Below are 11,639 nucleotides of genomic sequence, written 5' to 3' on the forward strand. Positions count from 1 at the left end.
AGGGGACAGGGAGGAGGGGACAGGGAGGAGGGGACAGGGAGGAGGGGACAGGGAGGGACTAGTAGGACAGGGAGGAGGGGACAGGGAGGGACTAGTAGGACAGGGAGGAGGGGACAGGGAGGAGGGGACAGGGAGGGACTAGTAGGACAGGGAGGAGGGGACAGGGAGGAGGGGATAGGGAGGAGGGGACAGGGAGGAGGGGACAGGGAGGACAGGGAGGGACTAGTAGGACAGGGAGGAGGGGACAGGGAGGAGGGGACAGGGAGGAGGGGACAGGGAGGAGGGGACAGGGAGGGACTAGTAGGACAGGGAGGAGGGGACAGGGAGGAGAGGGACAGGGAGGGACTAGTATATGGGGACCTGGTATGTGGGGGCTGGGGCTTCCAGCCCCTCTGTGAACGGGGGACTCTGGTAGTTGTCGCTGGGCTCGGTGGCGCCCCCGGTGGCGGCGGAGGGGTATGGCGTTACCGGGGCGACTCCGTCCAGATGGTCGGTGGTGAAGAGGGTCATGTCTGTTCCCAGGAGATATTTCTGGACGGCACGCACCGTCAGACCAGCCTGGAGGGAGAAGGAGGAGAACGTATGTACCCAGGTGAGTGTGTGTATGTATCCAGGTGAGTGTGTGTATGTATCCAGGTGAGTGTGTGTATGTACCCAGGTGAGTGTGTGTATGTATCCAGGTGAGTGTGTGTATGTATCCAGGTGAGGGTGTGTGTATGTATCCAGGTGAGTGAGTGTGTGTATGTATCCAGGTGTGTATGTATCCAGGTGAGTGTGTGGATGTATCCAGGTGAGTGTGTGTATGTATCCAGGTGAGTGTGTGTATGTATCCAGGTGAGTGTGAGTGTATGTATCCAGGTGAGTGTGTGTATGTATCCAGGTGAGTGTGTGTATGTATCCAGGTGAGTGTGTGTATGTATCCAGGTGAGTGTGTGTATGTATCCAGGTGAGTGTGAGTGTATGTATCCAGGTGAGTGTGAGTGTATGTATCCAGGTGAGTGTGTGTATGTATCCAGGTGAGTGTGTGTATGTATCCAGGTGAGTGTGTGTATGTATCCAGGTGAGTGTGAGTGTATGTATCCAGGTGAGTGTGAGTGTATGTATCCAGGTGAGTGTGAGTGTATGTATCCAGGTGAGTGTGTGTATGTATCCAGGTGAGTGTGTGTATGTATCCAGGTGAGTGTGTGTATGTACCCAGGTGAGTGTGTGTATGTACCCAGGTGAGTGTGTGTATGTATCCAGGTGAGTGTGTGTATGTATCCAGGTGAGGGTGTGTGTATGTATCCAGGTGAGTGAGTGTGTGTATGTATCCAGGTGTGTATGTATCCAGGTGAGTGTGTGGATGTATCCAGGTGAGTGTGTGGATGTATCCAGGTGAGTGTGTGTATGTATCCAGGTGAGTGTGTATCCAGGTGAGTGTGTGTATGTATCCAGGTGAGTGTGTGTATGTATCCAGGTGAGTGTGTGTATGTATCCAGGTGAGTGTGTGTATGTATCCAGGTGAGTGTGTGTATGTATCCAGGTGAGTGTGTGTATGTATCCAGGTGAGTGAGTGTGTGTATGTATCCAGGTGAGTGAGTGTGTGTATGTATCCAGGTGAGTGAGTGTGTGTATGTATCCAGGTGAGTGAGTGTGTGTATGTATCCAGGTGAGTGTGTATCCAGGTGAGTGTGTGTATGTACCCAGGTGAGTGTGTATCCAGGTGAGTGTGTACCCAGGTGAGTGTGTACCCAGGTGAGTGTGTACCCAGGTGAGTGTGTGTACCCAGGTGAGTGTGTATCCAGGTGAGTGTGTATCCAGGTGAGTGTGTATCCAGGTGAGTGTGTACCCAGGTGAGTGTGTACCCAGGTGAGTGTGTGTATGTACCCAGGTGAGGATGGAGAAGAACGAGAAGGCGATAGAGGCCCTGGCTGCGTCGGCACCCTGGTTGAGTGGCAGGTCCTCGGGGGCGGTCCTAGACCACTGATTGGCCAGGAAACAGAAACTCACAAACCACAGGAACGTCCAGAAACCTGAAAACCACCAATCACAGCACACAGTCAGAGGACAGCCAACCAATCACAGCACACAGTCAGAGGACAGCCAACCAATCACAGCACACAGTCAGAGGACAGCCAACCAATCACAACACACAGTCAGAGGACAGCCAACCAATCACAGCACACAGTCAGAGGACAGCCAACCAATCACAACACACAGTCAGAGGACAGCCAACCAATCACAGCACACAGTCAGAGGACAGCCAACCAATCACAGCACACAGTCAGAGGACAGCCAACCAATCACAGCACACAGTCAGAGGACAGCCAACCAATCACAGCACACAGTCAGAGGACAGCCAACCAATCACAGCACACAGTCAGAGGACAGCCAACCAATCACAGCACACAGTCAGAGGACAGCCAACCAATCACAGCACACAGTCAGAGGACAGCCAACCAATCACAGCACACAGTCAGAGGACAGCCAACCAATCACAGCACACAGTCAGAGGACAGCCAACCAATCACAGCACACAGTCAGAGGACAGCCAACCAATCACAGCACACAGTCAGAGGACAGCCAACCAATCACAGCACACAGTCAGAGGACAGCCAACCAATCACAGCACACAGTCAGAGGACAGCCAACCAATCACAGCACACAGTCAGAGGACAGCCAACCAATCACAGCACACAGTCAGAGGACAGCCAACCAATCACAGCACACAGTCAGAGGACAGCCAACCAATCACAGCACACAGTCAGAGGACAGCCAACCAATCACAGCACACAGTCAGAGGACAGCCAACCAATCACAGCACACAGTCAGAGGACAGCCAACCAATCACAGCATACACATTGAAATAGTGTGTGTGTGTGTGGGTGTGTGTGTCTGTGTGTGTGTCCTGTGTGTGTGTGTGTGTGTGTGTGTAGTGTGTGCGTGCGTGTGTGTGTGTAGTGTGTGTGTGTTCAGCCTACCTGAAGCCCCGACCTCCAGCATCACAGCATTCCTCCTGTCCTTTATAGAGCTGATCTGTTGGAACTTGACGTCCAGCAGGAAGAAGATGGAGCAGACCAGCAAACCGACCAGCCCGCAGAACGCGCCGTAGTTACACGCATCAGCGTTCTTATTGAACACGCAGTGGAGACGCTCACTACCCAGGTTCACATAGCCCTCGTTCACTATAGAGGCAAACACCACCAGGGAGAATACCTGGAGAGGAGAGGAGAGGAGAGGAGAGGAGAGGAGAGGAGAGGAGAGGAGAGGAGAGGAGAGGAGAGGAGAGGAGAGGAGGGGAGAGGAGAGGAGAGATGTTCACTACCCAGGTTCACATAGCCCTCGTTCACTATAGAGGCAAACACCACCAGGGAGAATACCTGGAGAGGAGAGGAGAGGAGAGGAGAGGAGAGGAGAGGAGAGGAGAGGAGAGGAGGGGTGAGGAGAGGGGAGAGGAGAGGAGAGGAGAGGAAAGGAGAGGAGAGGGGAAAGGAGAGAGGAGAGGAGAGGAGGGGAGAGGAGAGGAGAGGAGAGGAGAGGAGAGGAGAGGAGAGATGTTCACTACCCAGGTTCACGTAGCCCTCGTTCACTATAGAGGCAAACACCACCAGGGAGAATACCTGGAGAGGAGAGGAGAGGAGAGGAGAGGAGGGGAGAGGAGAGGAGAGAGGAAAGGAGAGAGGAAAGGAGAGAGGAGAGGAGAGGAGGAGAGGATAGGAGAGGTGGAGAGGAGAGGAGAGGAGAGGAGAGGAGAGGAGAGAGATGTTCACTGCCCAGGTTCACGTAGCCCTCGTTCACTATAGAGGCAAACACCACCAGGGAGAATACCTGGAGAGGAGAGGAGAGGAGAGGAGAGGAGAGGAGAGGAGAGGAGAGGATAGGAGAGGAGAGGAGAGGAGAGGAGGGGAGGGGAGAGGAGAGGAGAGGAGGGGAGAGGAGGGGAGAGGAGAGGAGAGGAGAGATGTTCACTACCCAGGTTCACGTAGCCCTCGTTCACTATAGAGGCAAACACCACCAGGGAGAATACCTGGAGAGGAGAGGAGAGAGGAGAGGAGAGGAGAAGAGAGGAGAGGAGAGGAGAGGAGAGAGGAAAGGAGAGAGGAAAGGAGAGAGGAAAGGAGAGAGGAGAGGAGAGGAGAGGAGAGGTGGAGAGGAGAGGAGAGGAGAGGAGGGGTGAGGAGAGGAGAGGAGGGGTGAGGAGAGGAGAGGAGGGGTGAGGAGAGGAGAGGAGGGGTGAGGAGAGGAGAGGAGAGGGGTGAGGAGAGGAGAGGAGAGGAGAGGAGAGGAGAGGAGAGGAGAGGAGAGGAGAGGAGAGGAGAGGAGAGGAGAGGAGAGGGAGGAGAGGAGAGAGATGTTCACTGCCCAGGTTAACAAAGCCCTCGTTCACTATAGAGGCAAACACCACCAGGGAGAATACCTGGAGAGGAGAGGAGAGGAGAGGAGAGGAGAGGAGAGGAGAGGAGAGGAGAGGAGAGGGGAGGGGAGAGGAGAGGAGAGGAGAGGGGAGAGGAGAGGAGGGGAGAGGAGAGGAGAGGAGAGGAGGGGAGAGGAGAGGAGAGGGGAGGGGAGAGGAGAGGAGAGGAGAGGGGAGAGGAGAGGAGAGGAGAGGAGAGAGGAGAGATGTTCACTGCCCAGGTTCACGTAGCCCTCGTTCACTATAGAGGCAAACACCACCAGGGAGAATACCTGGAGAGGAGAGGAGAGGAGAAGAGAGGAGAGGAGAGGAGAGGAGAGGAGAGGAGAGGAGAGGAGAGGAGAGGAGAGGAGAGGAGAGGAGAGGAGGGGAGAGGAGAGGAGAGGAGAGGAGAGAGATGTTCACTACCCAGGTTCACGTAGCCCTGGTTCACTATAGAGGCAAACACCACCAGGGAGAATACCTGGAGAGGAGAGGAGAGGAGAGGAGAGGAGAGGAGAGGAGAGGAGAGGAGAGGAGAGAGGAGAGATGTTCACTGCCCAGGTTCACGTAGCCCTCGTTCACTATAGAGGCAAACACCACCAGGGAGAATACCTGGAGAGGAGAGGAGAGGAGAGGAGAAGAGAAGAGAAGAGAGGAGAGGAGAGGAGAGGAGAGGAGAGGAGAGGAGAGGAGAGGAGAGGAGAGGAGAGGAGAGGAGAGATGTTCACTGCTCAGGTTAACATAGCCCTCGTTCACTATAGAGGCAAACACCACCAGGGAGAATACCTGGAGAGGAGAGGAGAGGAGAGGAGAGGAGAGGAGAGGAGAGGAGAGGAGAGGAGAGGAGAGATGTTCACTACCCAGGTTCACATAGCCCTCGTTCACTATAGAGGCAAACACCACCAGGGAGAATACCTGGAGAGGAGAGGAGAGGAGAGGAGAGGAGAGGAGGGGAGAGGAGGGGAGAGGAGAGGAGAGGAGAGGAGAGGTGAGGAGAGGGGAGGGGAGAGGGAGAGGAGAGGAGAGGAGAGAGATGTTCACTGCCCAGGTTCACGTAGCCCTCGTTCACTATAGAGGCAAACACCACCAGGGAGAATACCTGGAGAGGAGAGGAGAGGAGCGGGAGGAGAGAGGAGAGGAGAGAGGAGGGGGAGGAGGAAGGAGGAGAGGGGGGAGAGGAGAGGAAAGAGGGGGGAGGAGGAAGGAGGAGAGGGGGAGAGGGGAGGAGAAGAGAAGAGAGGAGAGGAGAGGGGGAGGAGGAAGGAGGAGAGGAGAGAGGAGGGGGAGGAGGAAGGAGGAGAGGAAAGAGGGGGAGGAGGAAGGAGGAGAGGAGAGAGGGGGGGAGGAGGAAGGAGGAGAGGAGAGAGGGGGGGAGAAGAGAGGAGAGGAGAGGAGGGGAGGAAGGAGGAGAGGAGAGAGGGTGGGAGAAGAGAAGATAGGAGGGGAGGAAGGAGGAGAGGGGACAGAGATACACCTGAGTGAACCAAAAGTACATCCTTATTTCATGTATTAATTAAATTAAATATAACCTGTATTTGTACACTCAGGTTCCCCTTTTATCAGGTTTCAGGTTTTGGTTGAATATCTGATAACGTTCAGGTTCAAAAAACACAAATAGAGAAAATCATTTTCCAAGTCACAGTAGATCACACATGTATATCATCTCGTCACTCAGAGAGAGAGACAGAGAGAGAGAGAGAGACAGAGAGAGAGAGAGAGAGAGAGAGAGAGACAGAGACAGAGAGAGAGACAGAGAGCGAGAGAGAAAGAGAGAGAGAGAGAGACAGAGAGAGAGAGAGAGAGACAGAGAGAGAGAGAGAGACAGAGAGAGAGACAGAGAGAGCTCCCCCTCGCAAGGCGGTGGAATGTTCCATAACACATAATATTATTATGATGATGAAGGCCTGCTTAATAAGGCCCACAGATAGACAGAATAAATATACATTTCTCTAAACGCAACAGTCTAGCTATTATCTGTAGCCCAAGCTACCTAATTCAATACATTTTATTAAATCTGTTTTTATAAAACGACCGGAGGTGTAAAACATGGCCCGCATCTTGAACAAGATGGATCGTTATTTCGACAGCCTCCTCTCTCTCCCCCCCCCCTTGGACCCCGTCCATCTATAAACCTACTAGCCTCTTTTATCTGCGGCGCTCTACGGAGCGATCAACTCTTACCCAGGACAGGATCCTGAGGACGGTGGTCGGCTGCTTGATGAAGAAAACCGGGTCGAAGGCAGCGCCCGCTAAGCCCGCTCCGAACGATCCCACTCCGTCCATCTTCTCTCTCTCTCTCTCTCTCTCTCTCTCTCTGTTCTCTGGATGCGCTACCTTGCGTCAGGCTCCAGGCGCGGTTTGGTACTACCGTCTTGTAGTGTAGGGAACGGTCCTGCGCGCGCGCACGACGTGCACGCTGGCTACTGGGCGGGGGGGGGGCGTGCTCGAAGAACGAGGGAACACGCACACGTCTGCTGTGGCATCAAAACAGCAGGGAGCAGCTACTGATGAGGAGCTATAGGAGGAATATAGGATATAGATCTATATAGAGCATCTACTGATGAGGAGATATAGGAGGAATATAGGATATAGATCATCTACTGATGAGGAGATATAGGAGGAATATAGGATATAGATCTATATAGAGCAGCTACTGATGAGGAGCTATAGGAGGAATATAGGATATAGATCTATATAGAGCATCTACTGATGAGGAGATATAGGAGGAATATAGGATATAGATCTATATAGAGCATCTACTGATGAGGAGATATAGGAGGAATATAGGATATAGATCTATATAGAGCAGCTACTGATGAGGAGATATAGGAGGAATATAGGATATAGATCTATAGAGAGCATCTACTGGTGAGGACCTATAGGAGGAATATAGGATATAGATCTATATAGAGCATCTACTGATGAGGAGATATAGGAGGAATATAGGATATAGATCTATATAGAGCATCTACTGATGAGGAGATATAGGAGGAATATAGGATATAGATCATCTACTGATGACGAGATATAGGAGGAATATAGGATATAGATCTATATAGAGCAGCTACTGATGAGGAGATATAGGAGGAATATAGGATATAGATCTATATAGAGCAGCTACTGATGAGGAGATATAGGAGGAATATAGGATATAGATCTATATAGAGCAGCTACTGTTGAGGAGCTATAGGAGGAATATAGGATATAGATCATCTACTGATGAGGAGATATAGGAGGAATATAGGATATAGATCTATATAGAGCAGCTACTGATGAGGAGATATAGGAGGAATATAGGATATAGATCACACACTAACATCTACCTACACATTGACTCTGTACCGGTACCCCCTGTATATAGCCTCCACATTGACTCTGTACCGTAATACCCTGTATATAGCCTCCACATTGACTCTGTACCGGTACCCCCTGTATATAGCCTCCACATTGACTCTGTACCGGTACCCCCTGTATATAGCCTCCACATTGACTCTGTACCGGTACCCCCTGTATATAGTCTCCACATTGACTCTGTACCGTAACACCCTGTATATAGCCTCCACATTGACTCTGTACCGTAACACCCTGTATATAGCCTCCACATTGACTCTGTACCGGTACCCCCTGTATATAGCCTCCACATTGACTCTGTACCGGTACCCCTGTATATAGCCTCCACATTGACTCTGTACCGGTACCCCCTGTATATATCCTCCACATTGACTCTGTACCGGTACCCCCTGTATATAGTCTCCACATTGACTCTGTACCGGTACCCCCTGTATATAGTCTCCACATTGACTCTGTACCGTAACACCCTGTATATAGCCTCCACATTGACTCTGTACCGTAACACCCTGTATATAGCCTCCACATTGACTCTGTACCGGTACACCCTGTATATAGCCTCCACATTGACTCTGTTCCGGTACCCCCTGTATATAGCCTCCACATTGACTCTGTACCGGTACCCCTGTATATAGCCTCCACATTGACTCTGTACCGGTACCCCCTGTATATAGCCTCCACATTGACTCTGTACCGGTACCCCCCTGTATATAGCCTCCACATTGACTCTGTACCGGTACCCCCTGTATATAGCCTCCACATTGACTCTGTACCTGTACCCCCTGTATATAGCCTCCACATTGACTCTGTACCGGTACCCCCTGTATATAGCCTCCACATTGACTCTGTACCGTAACACCCTGTATATAGCCTCCACATTGACTCTGTACCGGTACCCCCTGTATATAGCCTCCACATTGACTCTGTACCGGTACCCCCTGTATATAGCCTCCACATTGACTCTGTACCTTAATACCCTGTATATAGCCTCCACATTGACTCTGTACCGGTACCCCCTGTATATAGCCTCCACATTGACTCTGTACCGTAACACCCTGTATATAGCCTCCACATTGACTCTGTACCGTAACACCCTGTATATAGCCTCCACATTGACTCTGTACCGGTACCCCCTGTATATAGCCTCCACATTGACTCTGTACCGGTACCCCCTGTATATAGCCTCCACATTGACTCTGTACCGGTACCCCCTGTATATAGCCTCCACATTGACTCTGTACCGTAACACCCTGTATATAGCCTCCACATTGACTCTGTACCGGTACCCCTGTATATAGCCTCCACATTGACTCTGTACCGGTACCCCCTGTATATAGCCTCCACATTGACTCTGTACCGGTACCCCCTGTATATAGCCTCCACATTGACTCTGTACCGGTACCCCCTGTATATAGCCTCCACATTGACTCTGTACCGGTACCCCCTGTATATAGCCTCCACATTGACTCTGTCCCGGTACCCCCTGTATATAGCCTCCACATTGACTCTGTACCGGTACCCCCTGTATATAGCCTCCACATTGACTCTGTACCGGTACCCCCTGTATATAGCCTCCACATTGACTCTGTACCGGTACCCCCTGTATATAGCCTCCACATTGACTCTGTACCGGTACCACCTGTATATAGCCTCCACATTGACTCTGTACCGGTACCCCCTGTATATAGCCTCCACATTGACTCTGTACCGGTACCCCCTGTTTATAGCCTCCACATTGACTCTGTACCGGTACCCCCTGTATATAGCCTGCACATTGACTCTGTACTGGTACCCCCTGTATATAGCCTCCACATTGACTCTGTACTGGTACCCCCTGTATATAGCCTCCACATTGACTCTGTACCGGTACCCCCTGTATATAGCCTCCACATTGACTCTATACCGGTACCCCCTGTATATAGCCTCCACATTGACTCTGTATCGGTACCCCCTGTATATAGCCTCCACATTGACTCTGTACCGGTACCCCCTGTATATAGCCTCCACATTGACTCTGTACCGGTACCCCCTGTATATAGCCTCCACATTGACTCTGTACCGGTACCCCCTGTATATAGCCTCCACATTGACTCTGTACCGGTACCCCCTGTATATAGCCTCCACATTGACTCTGTACCGGTACCCCCTGTATATAGCCTCCACATTGACTCTGTACCGGTACCCCCTGTATATAGCCTCCACATTGACTCTGTACCGGTACCCCCTGTATATAGCCTCCACATTGACTCTGTACCGGTACCCCCCCTGTATATAGCCTCCACATTGACTCTGTACCGGTACCCCCTGTATATAGCCTACACATTGACTCTGTACCGGTACCCCCTGTATATAGCCTCCACATTGACTCTGTACCGTAATACCCTGTATATAGCCTCCACATTGACTCTGTACCGGTACCCCCTGTATATAGCCTCCACATTGACTCTGTACCGTAATACCCTGTATATAGCCTCCACATTGACTCTGTACCGTAATACCCTGTATATAGCCTCCACATTGACTCTGTACCGTAACACCCTGTATATAGCCTCCACATTGACTCTGTACCGTAATACCCTGTATATATATATATAGTATTCAGCATTTCACTGTGAGGTCTACTACACCTGTTGTATTCAGCATTTCACTGTGAGGTCTACTACACCTGTTGTATTCAGCGTTTCACTGTGAGGTCTACTACACCTGTTGTATTCAGCATTTCACTGTAAGGTCTACTACACCTGTTGTATTCAGCATTTCACTGTGAGGTCTACCTACACCTGTTGTATTCAGCATTTCACTGTGAGGTCTACTACACCTGTTGTATTCAGCATTTCACTGTGAGGTCTACTACACCTGTTGTATTCAGCATTTCACTGTGAGGTCTACTACACCTGTTGTATTCAGCATTTCACCGTGAGGTCTACTACACCTGTTGTATTCAGCATTTCACTGTGAGGTCTACTACACCTGTTGTATTCAGCATTTCACCGTGAGGTCTACTACACCTGTTGTATTCAGCATTTCACTGTGAGGTCTACTACACCTGTTGTATTCAGCATTTCACTGTGAGGTCTACTACACCTGTTGTATTCAGCATTTCACTGTGAGGTCTACTACACCTGTTGTATTCAGCATTTCACTGTAAGGTCTACTACACCTGTTGTATTCAGCATTTCACTGTAAGGTCTACTACACCTGTTGTATTCAGCATTTCACTGTGAGGTCTACTACACCTGTTGTATTCAGCATTTCACTGTGAGGTCTACTACACCTGTTGTATTCAGCATTTCACTGTGAGGTCTACAACACCTGTTGTATTCAGCATTTCACTGTGAGGTCTACTACACCTGTTGACAAATAACATTTTATTTGAATAAACCCCTTTGTTATGTTCAGTCTAAATCAGTTCAGGAGGTAAAAATGTGCTGAACAGGTCACATAATAAGTTGCATGGACTCTCTCTGTGTCTCAATAATACTGTGTGTATATAGTGTTTTACATCATTGTTGAATGACTCCCTCCTCTCTGTACCCCACACATACAATTATCTGGAAGGTCCCTCACGTTGAGCAGTGAATTTCAAACACAGAATCAAACCTTTGAGCATAGTGAAGTTATTGATTACACTTTGGATGGTGTATCAATACACCCGGTCACTACAAAGATAGAGGCGTCCCTCCTAACTCAGTTAACGGAGAGGAAGGAAACCGCTCAGGGATTTCACCATGAGGCCGATGGCGACTTCAAAACAGTTACAAGAATCAAAGAAAGAACCTGTACAGAATATTAATACTCCAAACATGCATCCTGTTCGCAAAAAGGCACTAAAGTAAAACTGATTCTAACATGTATTGACTCTGGGGTGTGAATATTTATGTAAAATTAGATATTTCTGTATTTCATTTTCAATACA

The 11,639-nt window shown here is 50.3% G+C and overlaps 2 protein-coding genes across 3 annotated transcripts in view; both read right to left on the reverse strand.

Annotated features, from left to right (window-relative positions):
• Positions 1 to 271: 271 nt before the first annotated feature.
• LOC123732805 (synaptogyrin-3-like) lies at positions 272 to 6,755 on the reverse strand. The gene is made up of 4 exons (XM_045712086.1): positions 6,557 to 6,755; positions 2,961 to 3,195; positions 1,867 to 2,012; positions 272 to 558 (listed from the first exon to the last, which is right to left on the reverse strand). Exons 1-4 carry the CDS (start codon positions 6,656 to 6,658, stop codon positions 346 to 348), a joined length of 696 nt encoding a protein of 231 aa, XP_045568042.1. The 5' UTR covers positions 6,659 to 6,755; the 3' UTR covers positions 272 to 345.
• Positions 6,756 to 11,076: 4,321 nt separating this feature from the next.
• The window catches only part of LOC106591268 (FAD-linked sulfhydryl oxidase ALR), a 4,834-nt gene continuing 4,271 nt past the window's right edge, over positions 11,077 to 11,639 (reverse strand). For both annotated transcript variants that reach the window (XM_014182483.2, XM_045712087.1), the window contains one exon: positions 11,077 to 11,639. This exon is cut by the window's right edge and continues 985 nt beyond it. The gene's annotated coding sequence lies outside the window, so the exon portion shown is untranslated.

This window comes from Salmo salar, unplaced genomic scaffold, assembly GCF_905237065.1.
Source record: "Salmo salar unplaced genomic scaffold, Ssal_v3.1, whole genome shotgun sequence".
Lineage (NCBI taxonomy): Eukaryota > Metazoa > Chordata > Actinopteri > Salmoniformes > Salmonidae > Salmo > Salmo salar.

What these genes read in the sequence shown, in the direction of transcription:
- LOC123732805 (XM_045712086.1), bottom strand. Translation starts at nt 6,658, where the DNA reads ATGGACGGAGTGGGATCGTTCGGAGCGGGCTTAGCGGGCGCTGCCTTC. An exon ending in GCTGGAGGTCGGGGCTTCAG is followed by an intron (nt 2,013 to 2,960) that starts GTAGGCTGAACA and finishes GGTGGTTTTCAG; the next exon opens with GTTTCTGGACGTTCCTGTGG. An exon ending in TCTTCTCCATCCTCACCTGG is followed by an intron (nt 559 to 1,866) that starts GTACATACACAC and finishes TTCTCCCTCCAG; the next exon opens with GCTGGTCTGACGGTGCGTGC.